This window comes from Pan paniscus, chromosome 3 (genome assembly GCF_029289425.2).
Source record: "Pan paniscus chromosome 3, NHGRI_mPanPan1-v2.0_pri, whole genome shotgun sequence".
Classification (NCBI taxonomy): Eukaryota; Metazoa; Chordata; class Mammalia; order Primates; family Hominidae; genus Pan; species Pan paniscus.
In genome coordinates, this window is record NC_073252.2 from 116342204 (window position 1) to 116365797 (window position 23594).

General features: G+C 35.9%; 1 protein-coding gene across 6 annotated transcripts in view; it reads right to left on the bottom strand.

Moving 5' to 3' along the window:
- The window catches only part of PRSS12 (serine protease 12), a 74749-nt gene that overhangs the window by 25744 nt on the left and 25411 nt on the right, over window positions 1–23594 (bottom strand). For all 6 annotated transcript variants that reach the window (XM_034959062.3, XM_003830071.6, XM_034959063.3 and 3 more), the window contains exons 5-8: window positions 13137–13315; window positions 10602–10743; window positions 7618–7814; window positions 2852–2993 (exon numbers count right to left, since the gene is read on the bottom strand). In XM_034959062.3, the coding sequence (XP_034814953.1) occupies window positions 2852–2993; window positions 7618–7814; window positions 10602–10743; window positions 13137–13315 (660 nt within the window). The remainder of the gene's footprint in view (window positions 1–2851; window positions 2994–7617; window positions 7815–10601; window positions 10744–13136; window positions 13316–23594) is intronic.

Genomic DNA, 23594 nt, shown 5'->3' on the forward strand with positions numbered 1-23594 from the left:
TTTCTGAGGTTTGTTTGTTTGTTTGTTTGTTTTGTTATGTTCTGTTTCTGTTTTCATTTGGCTTTGGTAAGAACACAAATATGATCTATACCCTCAACATATTTTGAAGTATATAGTACCATATTGTTAACTATAGGTACTGTATTGTACGGTAGATCTCTAGAACTTATTCATTTTGCATGACAGGAACTTTATACCCATTGAAAAATAATTTCCCATTTTCTTCTCCTCCCAACCCCTGATAACCACCATTCTATTTCTGCTTCCATAAGTTTGACTATTTTTGATATCTCATATGAGTGGAATCATGTAGTATTTGTCTTTCAGTAACTGTATATATATATACACATACATACCACATTTTCTTCATCCATTCATTTAGGCTGTTTCCACATCTTGGCTATTGCAAATAATGCTGCAATGAACATGGGAGTGCAGATATTTCTTTGACATCCTAATTTCAATTATTTTGGCCATATACCCAGAAATGGGATATCTAGATCATATAGTAGTTCTACTTTTAACTTTTTGAGGAACTGTTTTCCATACTGTTTCCATATTACTTTCCACAGTGGCTGTACCATTCTACATTCCCACCAACAGTGTGCATAAAGGTTTCAGTTTCTCCACATCCTCACCAACACTTGTTATCCTTTGTTGTTTTGACCATAGCCATTCTAACATGAGGCTAAATTCACTTTTGAGTTAAATGTTAAATGGACTAAACGATTGTGTTAGGCCATTCTTCCATTGCCATAAAGAAATACCTGTGACTAGGTAATTGACAAAGAAAAGAGGTTTAATTGGCTCATAGTTCTACAGGCTTTACAGGAAGCATGGGGCTGGCATCTGCTTGGCTTCTGCTGATGCCCAGGGAGTTTTCAATCATGGCAGAAGGTGAAGGGGGAACAGGCAAGTCACACAGCAACAGTAGCAGCAGAAAGCGGGGTGGGAGGGTGCCACACACTTTTAAACAACCAGATCTCATGTGAACTCAGGGCATGAGCTCATTTATCAGCAAGGGGATGGCCTAAGCCATTCATGAGGGATCTGCCCCCATGATCCAAACACCTCCCACCAGATCCCACCTCCAATATTATGGATTACATCTCAACATGAGATTTGGGTGGGGACAAATATCCAAACTATATCAATGATGATAAATAAAAAGTAATGAACAATTTAGAAAGAAATCCAAGTAATAACACACAACTACATGTGTGTTGATGATGCTTGATGAATATGCCTAGAAAATTTTTCTCTCCTTAAACTTAGCTGAGACACACAATTTGAAGATCAACTTTGGTGCCAATCTTCCCCTTTGTATTTCCAAAGGTAATACTAGGTTTCCTGGATCACTTCCACCAAGACAATAAAATTAAAATATGGCCAAGAAACCAGTCTCAGAGAGCAATATCTTTTAATGGCTGATTTTGGGTGAGGAAATGTACTGGGAATGTAATGCAAGAACAAGAATAATTTTTTTTTCAAATGGAAAAAGGAGTGATAGAAACACAGTGAGCAAAAGAAGTTTAAAATTAACCACTGACTAAATTCACTTTCACATCTAATGTAGACTCTCCCTACTTTACTGCCCCATATTTTGAAAATTGAAAATTTATATCACAAATGAAGGATTAATTGGCTGTAGGACAACTGGAATTGCAACTGGGTCCAAAACTGAGCCATAAATTGAAGTAGTATCGAGTAACCAGAAACAACTTTGATTTTGAAGTTTACCCCCAACATGTGAACTTTTATTAAAACAGAAATGCTTTTTAAAATAAACATGTATTCTTTATAGAAAATAACCATATGAAGTGTTCAATATTTAAAATGAACACAGATATATAATTAAGGATATATTTTTAAATCCAAATTACTATTAGTAATCTACTCTGAGCTAGGCAATTTATATACATATTATCTTAAATGTATAACCCTCTGAATTATAACATTTTCCATATTTTTGTTACTTCAAAATCATTACTTAGGGTGCTTTCACAGTCATTCATGACATATGCAGAGCCAGTAAAATTTTAAATTACCCAGCTGAGGTCTAACCAACAGGAGATGATCTGCCTTCTTTTTTGCTCCTCTCATACTGTAAACAAGCGTCCTTTTCACATTCTATTTAGTGCCATGTTCTTACTGTAACTCACGCCTGAGGGAAGCTTATCTAATGCATGCATTTTCTCTCTAAGTCACACCACAACCTTTCTGCACTTAGGAACACTACACAGCACTTCGGTACTATAAATGGGGGCCATTTTAAACAGTGAAGTCATCAGCAAAGCCAGCACAGAAATGCAAAAAAAAAAAAAAAATTGGCACCACACAGACTGTAAAAGAGGACAACTGTTTACAAGTATGAAAGCTGAAACAAGAAGGGAGAGCAGTGACCTCAGCTCTAGGAGCAATGGCTCAGCATTTGCTAATTCAGTGTCCACAGTGACTTTATAACTATCAAGAAAAATGAGAACCAACAGTAATTTCAATAACTCTAGAGTCCCTTAAAAGGCTACAGTGTTGAAACATCAATCACAGAGAAAAGGTTAACTGACAGAAGCTGATACAAGCTGTATTATGACTAGTCAGAGTTATTAGACTATTTTGTTATTAGATAAAAAGCTACATTTCTTGTGTGACATAATATTTCCTGTGAGTAGAAAAATGTGAATAGGCTCTACTTATTACTTCTTTATAATTCTGGATCAAATCAATATGCTGCCAGTATTTTCAAATGAATGACAGAAGCTCATTTTAAGTAAAAAGTAACTCATTAGATTAAGCATTTAAAAATTCAGATATGCTCATCAGTAACCATCCCAAATAATTAGGTTTTCCTTACTTATAGCCAAGCTGACGACAGATCACAGCTGCATCCTTATCAGTCCATCCATCATCACAGATTGTTCCCCACTGGCCATTGATAAAAACCTCCACTCGTCCTTCTTTCTTATTTTCTCCATCCATCAGTCTGACAGGAAAACCTAAGTCATGATTCAAAAGTATTAGAACAGCCCAAACAAGCAAACTGATTCTAAAGCATGAGCGACTCTACAAAACACAATTGTTCTTTTTAATCAGCTATAAAATCAGATGGGAAATATTTTTTTGAGAGAGAGGAGATATATCAATAAAAATTTTATCCACTTTTGTATGTCTCTTGCAGCCTTGAATTCAAAGTGCTCACCTTGCTCAACCTTGTATCCCCAGACTGTGGAACAGTGCCTGGCATACAGAGGATATGCAATTGCTGTTTGTTGAATGAATGAACAGCATTATAAAACTGTGAATTATTTTATTACACCTTACTTCTAAATAGTAAAAGAACATTAACTTGAGGTTGTTTCTGCTTCATGTCTGTTCATTTATCCATGAACAGAGAGCTAGAAGTTTATACGCCAAAGACAAGATTTTTAGAACGATATAAATAGACACAACCTTGGCATTCATAGTTGGGTATCTTGATTCAAGTCTAATGCTGGAGGAGGCAAAAAAAAGAAAAGAAAAAGAAAAAAAAAAGCAGTAAATAGGGACAGTTACCATCTAAGGCTTTCTATTGATTTTAAGGGAAAAAATTAAGTCACAAAAATTACTGACTTAAAAGTTGAGAAACTGAACTCTAGCAAATTAAGATTTATCTAAGTTAATACAAATGAAGGGATTTGTAAAGTATCACATATCACCACACCAATAATTATGATTTTGAATCAAAACTCCTCACTGTGACTTGCATGGGTTGAATTGTGAGGTCATTAGGGTGAGCCCTAATCAAATACGCTGGTATTCCCATAAAATTGAGAAATTTAGACATGAAGAGGATGATGTGAAGAGACACAGGGAGAGGACTGCCATATACAAGCTAAGGAGAGAGGCCTGGAGCATCTCTCTCTCACACAGCCCTTCCCTCACAGTTCTTTCTGAAGGAACCAACCCTACTGACATTTGATTGTGGACTCCAACCCCCAAAACTGTGAAACAATAAACATCTGTGTTTAAGTCACCTCTGTGGAACTTTGTTATAGCAACCCAAGCAAGCTAACACTCACACATCTGATTACCTAGTTACTAGAAGGGTCTCCAGCTTCAGGGCCAAGATTTGCTGGTAAGGATTTAGGGAATACAATAAAGCATGGTAAACTTATTAGCAGAACTAGGGAGGTAGAAGTCTGCAGGTAATGGACAATATATTATTTAATATATGTTTAAACCAATATGTGAAGTTACTAAATCAACATTGGTTAACTAAAAGAAAATATTGTTAGCAAGATGGACACACTCTATTTTTATTCCTCTGACCCATTTTTTACTTCTCCATCCTTCTGTGTTGCCCCAAGAGTTGTTGGCTCCCCAGTCTCTATCCCTAATCATGTTCACTTCATGGGACAAGGCAGTATAGCGGAATCACAGAGCAAAATTAAACTCAACAAATGTTTATGGTGTGCCAACTCTATGTATGCACGGCTTACTATCAGCTGGATTAAAAACTTGGAGTTTTAGCTGTGTCATAAAACACAATATTGAAACTTCATATTTCTCATTAATACATCTGAAATTTGGGAGTTCTTTGCAAGAATAGAAAGTGAAAAAGTGATCCTCAGATACCAAAATCAAACAAATGAAATTCTTTTATTAAAGTTTTCACTTTTTATATTTTTGGATATTTTGTTCAAAATTAAGAAAACATTTGCACATGAAATTAGATCTACATGTTCCATTCTGGTAGTTTTACAGGCACATTTTCATATACTCTGAAAATAAAAATGATAAAGTGTTTTTAAAGCATAACTTGCATGGCTTTGTAAAAATAATGCATACAATATTTCTGAACCTAATTTGAGCCATTCATTCTACAAAATCATTAAATTCCTAATTCTTGAAGGGAAACTGGATGACAAAAGTCATGCCATCCATACGTTGTCACTATTAAGTTTGTGTTGTTACAGAAATAATAATACATAGCATGTTTTATTTCCAAAATCTTAAATATATAAAGTTTTTGGAAAAGCTAAACAATCATATTGGTATACAGTTATCTTTAATATATATCTCAAGCTTTCAGTAGTTTTGATTTTTCCTGTAACATAATACATTATTTTTATAAAATACTACTGTCTTTTAGAAAAAAGATAAATTCTAACATGCATACATACACAGTAAAAGCCTAATTTTAGGCCAGGCTCAGTGGCTCACACCTGTAATCCCAGCACTTTGGGAGGCCAAGGCAGGCAGATCACCTGAGGTCAGGAGTTTGGGGCCAGCCTGGCCAACATGGCAAAACCCCATCTGTACTAAAAATACAAATATTAGCCGGGCGTGGTGGCAGGCACCTGTAATCCCAGATACTTGGGAGGCTGAGGCAGGAGAATTGCTTGAATCCGGGAGGTGGAGGTTGCAGTGAGCCGAGATTGCGCCACTGCACTCCAGCCTGGGTGACAGAGTGAGACTCTGTCTCAATTAATTAATTAATTAATTTAATTAAGCCTAATTTTATACCGTAAAATTGAGTAAGAGGCAACAACCTCACTGGGAAAGAAATCTTTGCCAGGACTTAATACTCTGAACTTTAGAATTAATGTAATATTAAAACGAGAAATCCATATTTTTACCATCCCAGAAATTTCTGCCAACTCACATAACTGTATTCTTACTAGAATTACTTTTACTAATCTAGAATACTGCTTTTGAGCATTCCACCTACCACAGACCCAAAAGAGTGTCTACAGGGCTATAACTAATTTTGAGAAGTTTCCCTTGACATATAAAGTTAAGGTCCAGAAATTAGCCTTCAAATAGCTGAAAACAGCAGTAGTCCAAGAGCTCATCATTGCAGTGCCAAAGAAGTAAAAAATCTCCATTGTTTCCTAAATGCTGTTATTTATATTGTTATCCTGTTATCTCCTCCTCTAAGCTTCCCTTTTAAATATATAGTAGTTTTTAACAGGTGGAAGTAATGATCTATGAATGAACAAATAGTAATATGATTCTATCCCAAAAGGATATTTGGCTCAGATATAATGTTCTTCAGACAAATGACTTTAGTTAATAGACACATTACTGAGATTAGAACCAAAGAGATTCATAATAGTGATCACATATTTTATTAATAATTATCACCCTCAGGTTTTTAAATTTTTTAAAAATACATCTAGAGTCCTAGAATTAAAAAGATTTTCAAGGGAACAGAAAAGATTAGTTATTCCAACCATATGATGTGTTTAACAACACAGGCCTACAGAGAACTCAGGTCACATAGTATTTCATCACTGGGAGCTCACAGAGCATATCTGCGTAGATCATCCCATGATTCCAACACTTGCTATCTGGGGCTGAGAGAATCCATCTCCAGCAAACAAATTCTATCTCCCTCAACCACATCCACCACATAATCCTGGGAGGATCACAAATCTTTCAAAAGAAGGGGCAAGGGAAAAGGAGAACAAAATGAAAAGAAAGAAAAATGGAAATATGGCCTGCAAGAGATGGAATAAAAACATGTATTTCAACTTGGTATAATGCTAGATTAATGCAGTGTCACCAAGCTCTCACAGTGTACAGTACAATGAGGAATCAGCCACAGACTCTGACAAATTTAAAGTATGTAATATGGTTAATACTCTGAGGTTCAAAAAGTTGTTACTTTATAACATGAAGATTTCAGCTTCACAGTCTCCAAACAGGAGAATACAAAGGAGTTGATTCAATCCAAGGTTAAAAGTAAAGACCACCTAAGGCTATTTTAACATCTATTCCTACACATACACACACACACACACACAAACACGCACACACACATACACATACACACAGATAGATATATAATAAAGCTGTGATAGCATACAACAAAGTATTTTGAATATTTCCCTCTGTATTTTTCATTCATATATATTCTGCCCTCCTCATCAGACATTAAGAAATTTATCAAGAATGTTTAACTGCTATCTACTCTCAAGAGGATCTTTATCTATAATTATTTCAATACAGTTAGAGGAGCTAGTTACCTTTTATCCAACAAGTCTAAAAAAATGTAAATGAAGAGTAACAGAGGTCCCTGATGGGTTTCTAAAATAACAAGTTACACTAGAAAGATGGGTGAGCTATTAACTTTAATTAATCCACTTAGAAGACCACTGAGAAACTTAAAAGAGCAATGGATGGTTGGTGACCAACGAACGACAAGGCTTCAGGACTAGAGAAGAAATGAACCATGAGACAGGGAGAGGAGAATATTCTTATTTTAAATCCTGTCCCAAATAGCTCACTAGAATTCAAGATAAATGAAAATCAGAATAAGTGACCGAGGAGTAAGGGGAATAGATACTGCAGCTTCTTTATTCCATTTTTCAGATACAGATGATTGTAAACATTGTTAGTGAGGAACTTAATTTTCTAAGTAAAGAAAAACAATTTAGGGGTAGAAATTTCATAATGTTGGCGCACAGACTCAAAAGATTATTTTTCTCTGCATAAAAATTACTGAAAATTAGACAGTTATGGGAAATAGACCCCAAAAAAAGCCAAAGATGAGAAACACTTCATATTCAAGACCAGTGGTTAGAGGTGCAATGGCTACTAAATGATGGAAACTTGAGAGTTGCAGCCAGTCCTCACCCAGAGAGAGCCTGTGTCCCTCGCCGCCAGGGTAGCAGGCAATGCTAACATCTTCGCGGTGGCTGCAGTCATGCCTTCCCCACTGTCGCCTGGAACACTGAAGAAATCTGGTTTCCTTTCCTGAGCAGCTGACGTCATCCAACCATATGGGCCCTGTGCTTTCTTCAAAATGGTTGGCAGATGCTTGTTTACCATATCTGTGACAATTGAATAAACACTGTGTATAGAACTTCTGTCTCTTGGTTCAGGGAACCACAAAACATTTAACACAAGCAACTTAGTTCAGTGACATGACTTCAGAGGATAAGTATCTGTTCTTTCTCCTACCTTGGGGACGCAGTTTAGAGCTATGTTCGCCCAGCCAATCACATGTTTTAATCACCTTAAAAATGTTCGATTATTTCAACGAATAACAAATGAAAAATTAATACTTTTTCCCCATTCATTCTTGTGTTTTGTCTACAAAACCAATCAGAGAGAATGCAAAGAGATCAATCTCAAATTCCTGACCATAGAAATTGTGACCAGAAAGTGAGAACACTTTTCTCATTTTGCTTCTGATGCTCCCTCTGAACTCATTTGATTTCAGCAGCTTCTCTTTGGTCTTCTTTCAAAATAAAAAGTGTGGATTAGTTCAGTGATTGCTCAAGCACTATACCTAATCCATGATTAAATTTAGATTTCAGCCCATCAAAATCAGAATTATAATATTCTTAGCTTTTCATAAGGTATACAAATTCAACTTTAAAATTTTTATCAATTATATTTGTGTTCCAATTGAGTGTATTTGTAACACTGCACTACAGAAACAAAACCTAAATGTATAATAAATATATATGCTGCAGAAATAGGAGAGATCTGAAAAATTTTTTAAATTAGTAATTAAGTCAATCTGCACCTTCTTTCATCCTCCCAATTTTATTTCCTTTTGTTCCATAAAATCCAAACCTCCAGAAATCACGGAGCTTAAAAATCTTTAAGACACCTTTCAGTTCTAACAGTCTACAAGATTCAACTCTTACTCATATAATAATTCCCTTACTTGATGTTTTTATTATTTCTGTACTAAGAATATGAAGACATCTTTCTATCTGACATGAATTTTCTTCATTTTTTATGCAAGTATTTATTAAATTTATTTGACAAAATGAATATTTTAATAAATTAAAACAATGAAAATTTTAATCATTCTATGGCTTTTCTTCCTTCTATTTTGCTGACTAATCAAGCCTTGGCTAGAAAAGTAATAAGCCTAAATCGTATATTGCTCACTTTTAACTTACAGACCATTTTTTCACGAAATACATTAGATTATCATCTGTCCATAGCAACTACACAACAGATAACAGGAAGTCATTTTACTTTGGAATTGCATTTGTACAAAGAAACCCAAAGTTTACTTTTTCTCATTACAAAAGAATATTCTTTTTCAAAAATTCCTTTGTAAACTAGAAGCAAATGTAGCACATGCTTTGACTACCTTCTAACACAATCATTTAGAGCTTTTTACACACATTATTGAGAACATTTTTAAAACTAATAAATGTGAATACTCTGTGCATAGATTTGTGAAACAAAATAAAATATGAAGAAAAAAATCAGTGTTGTTTTCATTAATAAAAAATATGAAAAATAGAAATAACAGGATTTATGAATCTCTCTAAATGTGAAAATAAATAGAAATGACATGATTTTATGAATCTCTCTAAATCTGTGAAAACAGAGTATAGTTGGCAGTCTGAGATTCACTTAAATATAAAGTGATATTTATTAAGTAATTCTTATCAATTGTCAGCATATTGTATTTATTTGGCTGTCATATCATACCCTTTTACACAAAAATTACAGTAACTTCTCTGCCCAAGAAAAGACAAAATGGGGGAAATTATATGAATATTGTATTTTCATGATAGCATTACTTATCACAGGAAAAATTAAGCTGACCTAATATTAAGTAAATTACAGTATGAAAATTCTGTGGATATTGTTATCATTAAAAATTGTGAGTATGTAGCAATATAAGGTTAAAAATGTGGATAAAAATTACATGTCCATTACTAGAGCTGATATGAAGTTATCTACCCAAATTATAATGATAGCATAAGGATAAAAAATTATGGAGTTTTTTATTTTCATCATTTTCCAATGGTTTTACATTACTTTTATAAATTTTAAAATATATGTTTAACATGGCTTTGCCTAGCTTGAATGAAGCTATGTTTTTAAAGTGTAGTGAATATCTTCAGTCAGCTCTAATCAAGCTAAAATGAAACAATTTTGCCAGTTTTTTTAAGCATAAGACAATTACTTCAAGCATGACAGAGAAATATGGAAAACAAGAAAGAATAGGCATTCATAGCTTTCATTCAAATATTTAACTCAAAAGCATCATTTGCAGTTACTTCGACCAACTTAAGTCTTTACTCTGGAATGCATTATGTGTGTGACATAAAATACATGTCCCAAAGTGTGATACTCAGCTTTTAAGAGAGTGAGGTCAAAAGCAAGTTCTAAAGGTCATCTCCTAACAAGAGGGCTGTTTTTCTCAAATAAAAGTGATAATTATCATCACATTCTGAGAAAGGGAATAATGTAATACCAAAGCATTTGACACTAGACTTCTCTGCAATTTTAGACAATGATGTCAAAACTAAAAACATCCAATAGTAATGACGTGTCAGAATAAAAATGAGCATTCAAAGTCTTACTTGAATAGACACAAGGGGACTTAGAGGTCACCCCTGGCTTCAACTAATTATTCAAGAAGAGGGGTCATGGCAGGAAAGGTAAATGAAATAAACAGCAAGAGGTGGTTATTCATCATCTTAGAAAATGTCATTATTTTTCATTGTTGTACTTCCATACACAGGTAGGAGAGAACAGGTATTTTTATTATTATAAAAATTACAAGTAGGGATTAACATAATAAGACTTTTAACAATATAATCTGGCATTTAACTGCCTTTATAATTAATGAACCTTACTTAAATCCCAACTGTCGACAAACCACGTATGTATTCAGCTCAGTCCAGCCATCATCACAGACAGTTCCCCACTGGCCTCTGTAATATACCTCCAAGCGACCCTCATGGCTGCCTTTCCCACCTGCAAGTCTGATGACCCCATCTGTGATAAAGAGGAGACACAGAGACTAAGCAAATCAACTTTCAAAAAAAGGCAAAACAACATTTGTATTTCACAAGAAATATCACCATATTCAGGCCTCACTCTAGGCCTTTTGCTAAACTTATATTACATCTGTGCTAAATGACCCTCTGAGGTTATCATGTTGTTTCTGAAGTTTGACGTAACACATTTCTGTCCTAATAAAATATTCTTTCCAGCTGGGTGTGGTGGCTCACTCCTGTAATCCCAGCATTTCGGGAGGCTGAGGCAGGTGGATCACCTGAGGTCAGGAGTTCGAGATCAGCCTGGCCAACATGGTGAAACCCTGTCTCTACTAAAAATACAAAAATTAGCTGAGCATGGTGGCGCATGCCTGTAATCCCAGCTACTTGGGAGGCTGAGGCGGGAAAATCGCTTCAGCCCAGGAGACAGAGGTTACAGTGAGCTGAAATCGCACCACTGCCCTCCAGTCTGGGCAACAAAGCGAGACTCCGTCTCATGGAAAAAAAAAAAAAAAAAAAAAAAAAAAAATATATATATATATATATATATATATTCTTTCCTTTTTATTGGTACCCCTATTCTCTATGTAGAAAAATATATCCTGATATAATTCCAAAGTATCTATTTAGACTTCTCTAGATTAAACAACATTTGGGAAATTTCATATAACTTTAGTTTCAAGTCAGAGCAATACATGTCATTTAAATTTAAAAAGAAAATACAGTAACTTGGAAATAGCTCAGAATTTTAACTGCAAATGAAAAAAATACTGAAATAGGATGACAGAAAAAAACTATTCTGGATAAAAGACAGTCTGTCATGTCAATGCATGTATTATTTGTTAGGCATTCATGAATTATAAAAACTGGAAGATATGTCTCGCCTTTGTTCTTTTATTGATAATATAGATCTGAATTTGAATCTTATTAACTCAAATAATAATTAATTTGCCTATAATTCTATAAAGAGCTTCTAAGCAGATAAATAGTATAATAAATTTAATTCCAAAAAAAGTAGATTTAAAAGCCATTTCCAACCAAAATAATCCAAAAACTCTCAATGAAACATATAAATAATCTTGGGTAAGGGTCATACTTTTCATAAATCTCAGGGATCTTTTAAAGTAAAGGTCTCTGAGCAACAAACCTTTTATTAATATAATATTTTACTGTCTGCAAAGCATTATGACATGCATTATCTTATCTGAGCATCACAGCAATGTTACAAGACTATCCTCATTTGAAGGAGGGGAAAATGGCAGTTCAAGAAAATGAAGTGCTCTGGCTAAAAATCTGGCGTAAATACATTTCTATGGTGTATTAACGTGTTAATCTGCTAATAAAAACAACTGCATGTATAGAAGTATGTGAAGAGAAAGATATAAATCTGGTATTTCATAGATTCTAACAAGTTATTGATTTTCACTAAAGAAATATGTAAACAAAACATTTTTTTCTTCAAGTTTTTTTTTTTTTCAGGTTTTCTTTTTTTTTTTTTATTATACTTTAAGTTTTAGGGTACATGTGCACATTGTGCAGGTTAGTTACATATGTATACATGTGCCATGCTGGTGCGCTGCACCCACTAACTCGTCATCTAGCATTAGGTATATCTCCCAATGTTATCCCTCCCCCCTCCCCCCTCCCCACCACAGTCCCCAGAGTGTGATATTCCCCTTCCTGTGTCCATGTGATCTCATTGTTCAATTCCCACCTATGAGTGAGAATATGCGGTGTTTGGTTTTTTGTTCTTGCGATAGTTTACTGAGAATGATGGTTTCTTTTTACTAAACGGTTTCTGATGAGTCAGTTTCTCTTGCCTTTTCCATTTCCTTCTTCTTCTCCCTAAACATGTAAGTACATACACGCACACCAGTTTGTACTCACATATGCCCTTCTTACAACACATGACACATTTTGACAGGCATGCTGTCATTTGGAATAGTCTGAAAATTGTGCACAGCAAAGTTAACTTGGTTTCTTTCACAGTGTGCTTTAATCAACAATTGCATCAATACCAGCTCTAAACACATTCTGAGTCAAGAAACGTTAATAGATGAATGGACTAAAGATGGAATTATTACACCTAATATCTGGAATGTATCACTTGCACACTGATTTTGACTATTGGGTACTATATACTGCAACAAAGTCCTATTTTCTGATCTAGCTTTACAAGACTATATAGCCTTAAATTGAAAAATTCAGGAATAACTATGAATAAAAAGATGGTACTTTAATATACGGTTTGCATTCTTTTTGTTTGTTTTATTTGGTGTATTTATTTGTATGCTCATTTGGTAATGTTGAAATTAAGGAGAAGGGAAGCTGTGGCAGGCCCACATGGTACTGGGGGCAAGAACTGGTACACTAATGGAGTGAAATCCTTACCTGTTAGAGGTGTACAGGACACTCCAGCATCTTCTTTATGGCCACAGTTATGCTCTCCCCAGGAGCTCTTTGGACACTGCTCAATTGAAAGCTCATTCCCAGTGCAGCGTACTTCATCCAACATAACTGGGCCAGACCCTTCCCCAAAATATGCCTGATGCCATGCTTTGGCAATGCCACTGAACAAATAAAAGAATGTAAGGATTCTGGATTAGATACCAAAGATTGGTCTTTTATTTTTTATTTTTTTGTCCCTAGTAAAAGCATTATTATTAATCCCCACTTATTAATTCACTTCACAGGTCATGCATGACTTTCTGTATTTCTTTTTTGTATACTTGTTTGTTGTCCTTTATATTTTCAGCCATTACACATGTTTCAAAGCTAGGTACTGCCCAATATTTAACCTCCTTTTCTTCATTAGTAATGGAACTTCAGATTTTTAGGAGGACAATGGCTATCCAAAATTAAGATCACATTTTGGCCTCCCCTCCTTCTTGATGACTAAGTTTGTTTGTTTGTGGTAAAATAAACACAACATAAAGTTTACCATTTAAAACATTTTTGGTTTATAGTGCATTAAGCACCTTCACATTATTGTACAATATCACCACCATCCATCTCCAGAACTTCTTCATCATCCCCAAATAAAATTGTGCTCCTATTTTAGACACCTAAGTTTTGTTTTTGTTTTTGTTATGTTTGAGTCATAGTCTCACTCTGTCACCCAGGCTGGAGTGCTGTGGCATGACCATAGCTTACTGCAACCTTTAACTCCTAGGCTTAAGCAATCCTCTCACCACAGACTTTTGAGTTGCTAGGAATACAGGTATATGCCACCACACCTGGCTAATTTTCTTTTTATTTTTTATTTTGAAATGGTGGGGTTTCAGTATGTTACCCAGGCTGGTCTTGAAATCCTGGCCTCAAGCAATCTTCCTGCTTCAGCCTCCAAAAGTGCTGGGATTCCAGGTGTGAACCACCGCACCCTGCCATAAGTTCTGACCAGTGATATTTAGGTGGAAGTACCATGTATTACTTGTAGGAAGTATCTTTGTTCCACTTCCTTCTCCTGACTGCAAGGATGGCTGGAGCCTAATAAGTTATCTTGGGCCATAGGGTCCCATACTAAGGATGACAGAAGTGCAAACAAGAGAGATTCGGGGCCTTAATAATTGCGGAACCACCAAACTACTCTTGAGCTGGCTACCTCTAGTCTCTTTTCCTAAATATAAAATACACTCGACTCTAAACTTGTTTAAACTGCTGTTATTTTCAGTTCTTTGTTACTCACAGCCAAATCTACTTCTTTTTTAATGTTGTTGTTATTTTGAGACAGGGTCTCACTCTGTTGCCCCGGCTGGAGTGCAGCGGCGTGATCATGGCTTAAGGCAGTCTTGACCTCCTGGGCTCCAGTGATCCTCCCACCTCAGCCTCCTCAGTATCTGGGACTATAAGTGCATACCACCGTGCCAGTGAATGTTTTATTTTTTGTAGAGATGGAGTCTCATTATGTTGCCCAGCCTGGTCTTGAACTCCTGCACTCAAGCAATCTTCCCACCTCAACCTCCCAAAAGTGCTGGGATTACAAGTACGAGCCACCATGCCTGACAGCCAAGTCTATTTCTAACAAAAACATCTCTTTACTGAAGTTTATTTGTAGTTAATTTACTTCTCCCACAATTCAAAGCAATAGCATATTCTTAGAACCCCAGATTTAAGTGAAGATCACAAACCTGTCAAAGTGATTAATAATTTCAGATATTGCATTTTCAGTCCCTTTTAGGCTTTTAATTTTTAGACTATAGCATTTACATTTTTAGTTTGTTTTTCAATGATACTGCATCTACTCCCCCATTATTTTAGCTGCTCTTTTCTTATAACATTATAACTTGAGAATTTACAACAAAAATATATTGAAGAAAAAAAAGTGTGCTAAATGGCTGTAATACCCCACTAATGGTAAAGTCTTAGATACCAATTTTGCGGCTAAAAAGGAGCCTGATTCACTATTTCTACTAGATAACATGGAAGTTTCTTTTAAAAGAACACGCCTAAGAAAACAAAAATATCTAAAAGTTAACACCTATTTTAATATCATTAGAGGGCCAGACACAGTGGCTCATGCCTGTAATCCCAGCACTTTGGGAAGCCAAGGTGGGTGGACTACTTGAGCTCAGGAGTTTGAGATCAACCTGGGCAACAGGGCAAAACCCCATCTGTACAAAAACATACAAAAATTAGCCAGGTGTGGTGGCACACACCTGTGGTCCCAGCTACTAGGGAGGCCAAGGTGGGAGGATTGCTGGAACCCAGGAAGTCAAGGCTGCAATGACCCATGATCATGCCACTGCACTCCAGCCTGGGTGACACAGAGAAATCCTGTCTCAAAATAATAATAATAATAACAACAATATCATTAAAGCAAATGCTTAGGGAATGCTCCGTCATCACCTGACTCACTTTGAGTTTAAAATTCAAAGAGTGTGCCAAACTCAAAATTTGAGTTTAAAATTCAAGAAGAAGGATAAAAGAATATTATAGGAGGTATAGAGGAAGCTGAGGAAAAGAAGATGGCTTAAGCAAAATATTTTCATGGAGTTAATATTTTAAAATTTAGAATCCTGGCACTATCTGATACTTGTAACACAGTGGACTCTGAGCAATCTGCCCCAACAAAAATTAAAGACTAATATCTAGAACTAATAGGACAAATGTGAGGAAAACATTTGGAATTCTAACACATATAATATTGGAGTCCTAACACAAAGGAATCCTAACACAAATGATATTGTCAAAATGACAATTTTGTGAGTGAATTTGTTTGTTTTGCTAAGGGAAATGTAATGACAAAACAGAAAGTCATGTCTACTCTGGAAAGAGTCAATAAATGCTTAATTAATAGGATTGTTCTAAATAAAGTTTTCAGTTGTTTCAAAGTATGTCTATATGCCTAGAGAAGAGTGCACTAATCATGTATAAATATTTGTATATTACTGACCATGTCAAAAAGCTTATTTTTTCCAAGCTCAATCTTTGAAGTGGAGAAGTATATGTGGACACAGACTCTCAGCTTCCAATCTGGGCTGTACCTTCAACAAGCTGGGCTACCTTGGGGAAGTTACTAAAACCTTCCAGGCTTAGGATGCAAAGCTGAACACAGGGATGATAACGGCTAACTTGCAGGGTTGTAGGAATTAAACTGATGCAAAGTAGGAGCTCAATAAATGCTGGTTCCCTTCCCTCTTCTGGCACGTTAAGGAATCCCCACGTACCCCCGACAGTTGATAAATAACATATTTTTCACTGCTAAGCAATTTATCTAAAGACCATTTGGTATTTAGTTTAAACAAACACCATGGTTGTTACTTTCCTTCATCCCCAAAAAGTAAAGTTGGGGGAATGGTAAGGAAGGGAGAATCAATCAATATCTTAACATTTTCTGGTTTTAATGTTGTTTCATTTATTTATTTATTTTAAAGTAAATTTCAAAGAAATATTTATGGAAGTAATTTATGGCCTATAAGAGACTGAACGAATGCATGTATGTGTTATTTTTTATTATAGATTATAAGGTAACGGCCCAGAAGACTATTAAGTAAGCTCTGACCTGCATCACTAAACTTCAGATTTTCCTGTGGTAGAGATATATCTAATCAGAGGCAAACATTTTCAAATATTTGAATGCACATAAAGTATTTTATTTAAAAAGGCTGTTGTGCCAAAATAAAACGTTTTGTGCAATGAAAGCACTGATGTTCCTAGAAAAATATGTTTTAAATCAAAATGATCTTGCAATAGTAGTGTACAAGGCTATGAAAAAAATTCAACTGTTTTAAAGATTACTTATAGTAGAAAAAAATCCTCTCCCAGAGAAAACATGTGCATAAAACACTTACTATAGGCTGGGCGCCATGGCTCACAGCTGTAATCCCCACACTTTGGGAGGCCGAGGCGGGTGGATCACCTGAGGTCAGGAATTTGAGACCAGGCTGGTCAATGTAGTGAAACCCTATCTCTACTAAAAATACAAAAATTAGCTAGGCATGGTGGTGTCTGTAATCCCTGCTACTTGGGAGGCTGCGGCAGGAGAATCACTCAAACCTTGGAGGTGGAGGTTGCAGTGAGCCGAGATTGCGCCACTGCACTCCAGCCTGCCTGGGTGACACAGCGAGACTCCATCTTAAAAAAAAAAAAAAAAAATTACAATAAATTAAACAAGGGAACAGTTTAACACTCACAGAAAATAAAATTCAAAAGTCATGTAAAAGCTGTAATTCCCACAATTTGGGGATGGAGGCTGAGTTACTGAAATGTATTATTTGTAATATGTTTATGAAAATACTAATATTGGTTGAAAGAAGAAAACTGCTTGGAGTTGTGTGCCTGAGACCTGTGGTTCCTTTTTACAGGGAAGATACAGGATAGGAGAGAAGGAGCCCTATGCCCTAGAGGAGAGGTCAGCAAAATATGACCTGTGCACCAAATCCGGTATGCTATCTGTTTTTATATTGCTTGTGAGCCGAGTGGTTTTTCAATTTTATAAACGCCAGGAAAAAAATCAAAATAAGAATATAATTTGTGATGTGAAAAATCAAGTGAGATCCAAATTTTACTGTCCAGAAACCAAGTTTTATTGGAATGATGCCACACGAATTCCTAAGTTATTGTCTATGGCTGCTTTCATGCTACAATGGCCCAGCTGGGTAGTTGCAAAGTCTATTTACTCTCTGGCCCTTTACAGAAAAAGTTTGCAGACCCCTGCTCTAGAGGAAAGAGATTAATGAAAGCAAATATGGAAACTGACTTAGAGAACACTGAGTGTTGAAGGACAAAACAGGAGGAGACAGGATCACTGACAGAGAAGCCAGATAGGAAAGCTCTAGAGAAAGGCAGATTAACAGCCTTCTTGGATCTTTGCCCTGAGATAAATGCCACCAAAAAAAATCTATTAAGGAAAATTTCAATGGGTATAATTCACTGAGCCATGATTAGGTGCTATAAGGAAACCTGAGACCAATACGGAAGAATATAAAATTTGATCCCAAACTGATAACAAAAAGATGAAATCCAGATGGCTTAAATATAGGTGGAAAAAAAAGAAAAGAAAGAAAGGAGGGAGGGAGAAAGAAGCAAAAGGAAACAGGAGGAAGAGAGGAGGAGGGAGGGAGGGAAGGAAGAAAGAAAAGAAAACTAAAAAGTTACTAGACTAAAATATAGGAACATAGTTTTTATAACCTTGGTAAGAGAGAATTCCTAGGAAACCCAGAAGTCAGAAAACAAAAACCAAAAAAGTTAAATTCAACCACATACAAATTGAAAACTACCATACAGCAGAACACACCATAATCAGAGTCAAAATGCAAACCAATAGGCTGGAAGAAACATTTGCAATTTGCAAAAAAAAACTCCTAGAAATGAATAATAGTAATAACTTGTTTTATATATATATATACACACACACACATGCACACACATTTCAGTTACAGTTTACTTATATAAATATGTGTGTGTGTGTATATATATCTAGATAGATAATTTTTTAAAGACAGCATCTGGTTCTGTCACTCAGGCTGGATTCCAGTGGCACAATCTTGGGTCACTGCAAACTCTGCCTCCCAGGCTCAAGCCATCCTCCCACCTCAGCCTCCCCAGTAGCTGAGACTACAGGCACATGCCACCATGCCTGGCTAATTTTTAAAATTTTTGCAAAGATAGGGTTTCTCCATGTTGCCCAGTCTGGTCTCAAACTCCTGAACTCAAGCAATCTGCCCACCTCAGCCTCTCAAAGCGCTAGGATATTATCACATTTTAGTAAAAGACAAAGCAATCAACTTAAAAAAATAGACAATAGAGAGGATCCAACTATGCACAGAAGAAGTAATATCCATGGCCAATGACCACAGGATAAGAAGCTCAAGATCACTAGTGGTAAAATTAAACAATAATGCATGCTTACCTATCACATTTTTGGAGATTTAAAATATTAATATAACTTTCATACAATTTTTAGGCAAAAAGACAAGCAACTGAAGGCTTTTTAATTCCCTAGAAAAAGTAACAAATCCTAAAGTCATGCTTTGGCTGAGAATACTCTGATAGGCTGAGAAAGGGGAGCTGAAGTATATTGTGTTTCAAATACATTAATTATTACATGACACACATTCAAGGAAAAAGCAAAAGTTCTGGTTAATTGCCTTTGAACTTGGCCCGTTCCTTAAAGGAGATTACAAGATAAGAGAGTACAAGCCCCAAACATTGACTCTGGGGATGCTATGTATTTTTAAATCCTCTCTGAAAACACCACTTGGTGCAAAGGACATGGTTTCATTCTTTTGTTTTGTTTTTGCTTTTGTTTTTTGAAGACAGAGTCTCTGTCGCACAGGCTGGAGTGCAGTGGCACAATCTCAGCTCACTGCAATCTCTGCCTCCCGGGTTCAAGCGATTCTCCTGCCTCAACCTCCTGAGTAGCTGGGATTACAGGCGCCCACCACCACACCCACTAATTTTTGAATTTTTAGTAGAGACAGGTTTCACCATGTTGGTCAGGCTGGTCTCGAACTCCTGACATTGTGATCCACCCGCCTCGGCCTCCCAAAGGATTACAGGCGTGAGCCACCACTCCCAGCCCAGTTTCATTCTTTTTCATGGCTACATGGTATCCTATGGTATACACATGCCAATATCTCTTTATCTAATCCACCATTGATGCGCAGCAAATGGACAAAGCTGGAAGCCACAATCCTAAGTGAATTAACACAGGAACAGAAAACCAAGTACCACATGTTCTCATTTATAAGTGGGAGCTAAATATTGAACACACATGGACATAAATGTCAGAGCAACAGATACTGCAGGCTACTGGGGGATGAGAGATGTAGGTTGAAAAACTACCTATGGGTACTATGATCATTACATGGGTCCAATATACCCATGAAAAGCTGAAAATTTAAAAAAAAAAAAAACACTACCTGGGTGTTTTCTTTTCTTCTCATCCATTTCTGTATTTTTATTATTTTAATGATACAAAAATGTTTAAAATAAACTAATCAGAATAACCAGCGGAATAAACTTGAGTACAACAACAAAAAACATTAACCAGGAAACTATAATGTAACACAAAATCAGGTTTTCTGGCTAACTTTTTAGTTTAAGTTAAGAAAATAGTATTTACATATTCACACATTGCTTCAGCCAGTCACTAGCATTTCCTGGTACTCAGAACTATGCTGGCTTTCAAGAGAATACCAAAATAATTGATGACTCTGCTTTTAAAGAGTCATGAATTACAATACTGAGGAAATCAACATAAAACTCGTGAACTGTTCAAGTAAATGTGAATTTGATAAAGCTGTGTGTTCTCTGTCCTTCATGGAAATTATTTCCATACCAGCCCCAGCAGTTCATCTGTAATAAAAGCTCTAGTGTTGTCTAGTTTTTTACCCTCTGATAATCTGTAAATAAATTTTTGGGCAGAGATACTCTGATCTAACACCCTGAATTATTTTCTGTGTAAAGATATTTGACCTACATAACAGCAATCCCCAATAAACACTTACTGAACTGGTTCTATTTCCAATCCCTATTCAAAACATTCTTAAATCTATTTAGCTAATCAAATTGTATTAATACAAAATTTTTGCTTTTGTTTCCCCCTTACATACACAGAAAAAGGCCAAATAAATGGCACCATCTGACTAACTCAATCCCCAGGCTTAGCTACTGCTTTGAGGTAGACCTAGAATAGAGTTAGGCCATTCTATTGTACAACATAATTATTTATTAGGTTATAAAAGATTGGCTCTTTAACTGCAATTATCAGTTTGTGCCATATACAGAGTCTGTAATCCATGGATGAAAAAACTCATTTTTAATATCCTAGATTTCTCTCTAGAAAACAATCCCCGCCATCTCCAATAATGATGTTTGATGTGTATCAAATGCTTCCTGCATGCCTGGCACTGGTCTAACAGTGCTTTTAGACATATTAACTAATTTCTTCCTCCCTGCAACCGAATGATGCTATTATACCAAATTTACTGATAAGGAAACAGAGGCTCAAAAGTTAAATAACTTGTCCAACATTACACTACTACTAAATGGTAAAGTTTGTCTGACTACAGAGCAGACCGAAACACTGAGCATTCTTGCAGCCTCCTGGAACGCTGTCAATTGATGGCTGATGGCACCTCAAATACAGTCTATCTAAAACACGGTCACTATCATTTTCTTCTTAAATTTAACTTTCTCTCTTGACTTCCTTATTTCTTTCAGCCCTATATTTGTATTTATTCTTATTAACACCTCGCCATTTTACAAATAATGTAACATAACAGAAAAAATCCTAAATTGGGAGCCATAAACCTCAAGACTCTGCCTCCCACTAACAGACTTGGGGAATATTGTGTAATCTCAGTGGGCCTAACTTCCTCAACTGTTAAACAAGTTATCTTTCCTGCTCAATAATTCCATATACCAGGCTATCTTTGTTGTAAAGTTTATACCAGGGGTGTCCAATCTTTTGGCTTCCCTGGGCCACATTGGAAGAAGAAGACTTATCTTGGGCCACACATAAAATAGACTAACACTAACAATAGCTGATGATCTAAAATAAATAAATAAATAAATAATGTTGTAAGAAAGTTTACAAATTTGTGTTGGGCCACATTCAAAGCCGTCCTGGGCTGCATATGGCCTGCGGGCTGTGGGTTGGACAAGCTTGGTTTATACAATGTTTTTTAAAATTTAATGAACCGTAAAATAAAAGAGCAAAGAAAAAAAAATTTTTTTTTGAAACAGGGTCTCACTCTGTCACCCACGCTGGAGTGCAGTGGTGCAACTGCAACTCCCTGTAGCTTCAACCTCCTGGACTCACAATTCTCCCACCTCAGCCTCTGAGTAGCTGGGACCACCAGTGCATGCCACCACAACCAGCTAAATTTTTTTTTCTTGTAGAGATGGGGGTCTCACTATGTTGCCAAGGCTGGTTTGGAACTACTGGGCTCAAGCAGTCCTCCCACTTCAGCCCCACAAAGTGTTGGGATTATAGGCATGAGACACCATGCCTGGCAAAAAACAATTTTTAAAGAGTAATTTATATGGGAAGAATTTGTATTCTACTACTCAATAATATGGTTCTATATAATTTTAGAGCAAAAAAGTAAAAATGGAAGCACCCTAAAAGGAAAGAAAGTATCCACAATTTTTAAATACCCAAGTAAATTATGGCACATCCACAAAATAAAATATGATCTCACAGTACAAAGCTATGCTTTTAAGAGTTTTTGAAAGACATGGAAAATGCTTTTAATGTTAAGCACATAAAAAGGAACTTCAGTTAAAATGTCTCCAACTAAACTTCACTGGGTACATACGCGTTCTCAAGTTATCTAATTTTCTAACATCTGGCTGCCTCCTTTCCCGCTGCTCATCTTTCTCCATGTTCTGGGTTAATCAAATTTAAGTATCTTAAGTATAATAATTCCTTTTGTATTTAGGAAGCTTGCCAGCTACCAAAATATACAGACACCATTAAAAGATGAAGGTTAACAATGACAGCATCTCATAAAGAAACTGTAACCACTACTCCAGAAAAGCATGATGTAGTTTCCCTGTGGGAATTCAACAAGGCAGATAAAACTGAGATGAAATTTGCTTAAGAATGAATCATAAATTGAGACAAGCAACAATTATGTGTCTGCTATCAACCCTGTGCCATTAAAAAACGATCCTCATCTGAAAGTACTTAGCCTTTAAATGAGCAAAACAAATTATAGAGAAAGAAGAGTCGTAGAGTACTGCTTTATTGCAAACTTATGAGAGAACTATAAAATCAAGTGCAAGAAAAGTAAACGAAGAATGTCAGCTCAGAGCATCAGAGTACTTATAATAAAAACAAATCTCTATAAAGCTGGATTGTTATTTGTTACAAGTGCTTGTGGAGGATTTTTGCTTGTATATTTTAATCACTTTTCCAAAGAATCCCCTCATATAAGCAGCAATGAGCTAGTGTTTGAGAAAGGCGTTAATACTTTACTTAACCCATGAGTGTGTTCAACATTAATATGGCCTTCTTGTGATTCTATCTCTATATTTTTTCTAGGTAACTGATTATCCTTGTCAATATGGCCTTTGTTTAAAAACTGTTTCTATTTAAGTGAAAAAAAAATTGTCTCAAGAAAGAACTCTACATTAAAACAACAACAACAAAAAAAGAACTCTACATTACAGCATGAATTTCTATTTTTGTATTTTAGAAAGAGAGTCTTGCTGTCTCACCCAGGCTGGAGTACCGTGATGTGATCATGGCTCATAGTAGCCTCAACCTCTTGGGCTCAAGTAATTTTCCCACTTTAGCCTTCCTAGTAGTCGGGACTACAGTTGTGCTCCACCACACTTGGCTAATTTTTTCTTTTTCCTTTTCTTGAAACGGAGTCTTGCTCTGTTGCCCAGGCTGGA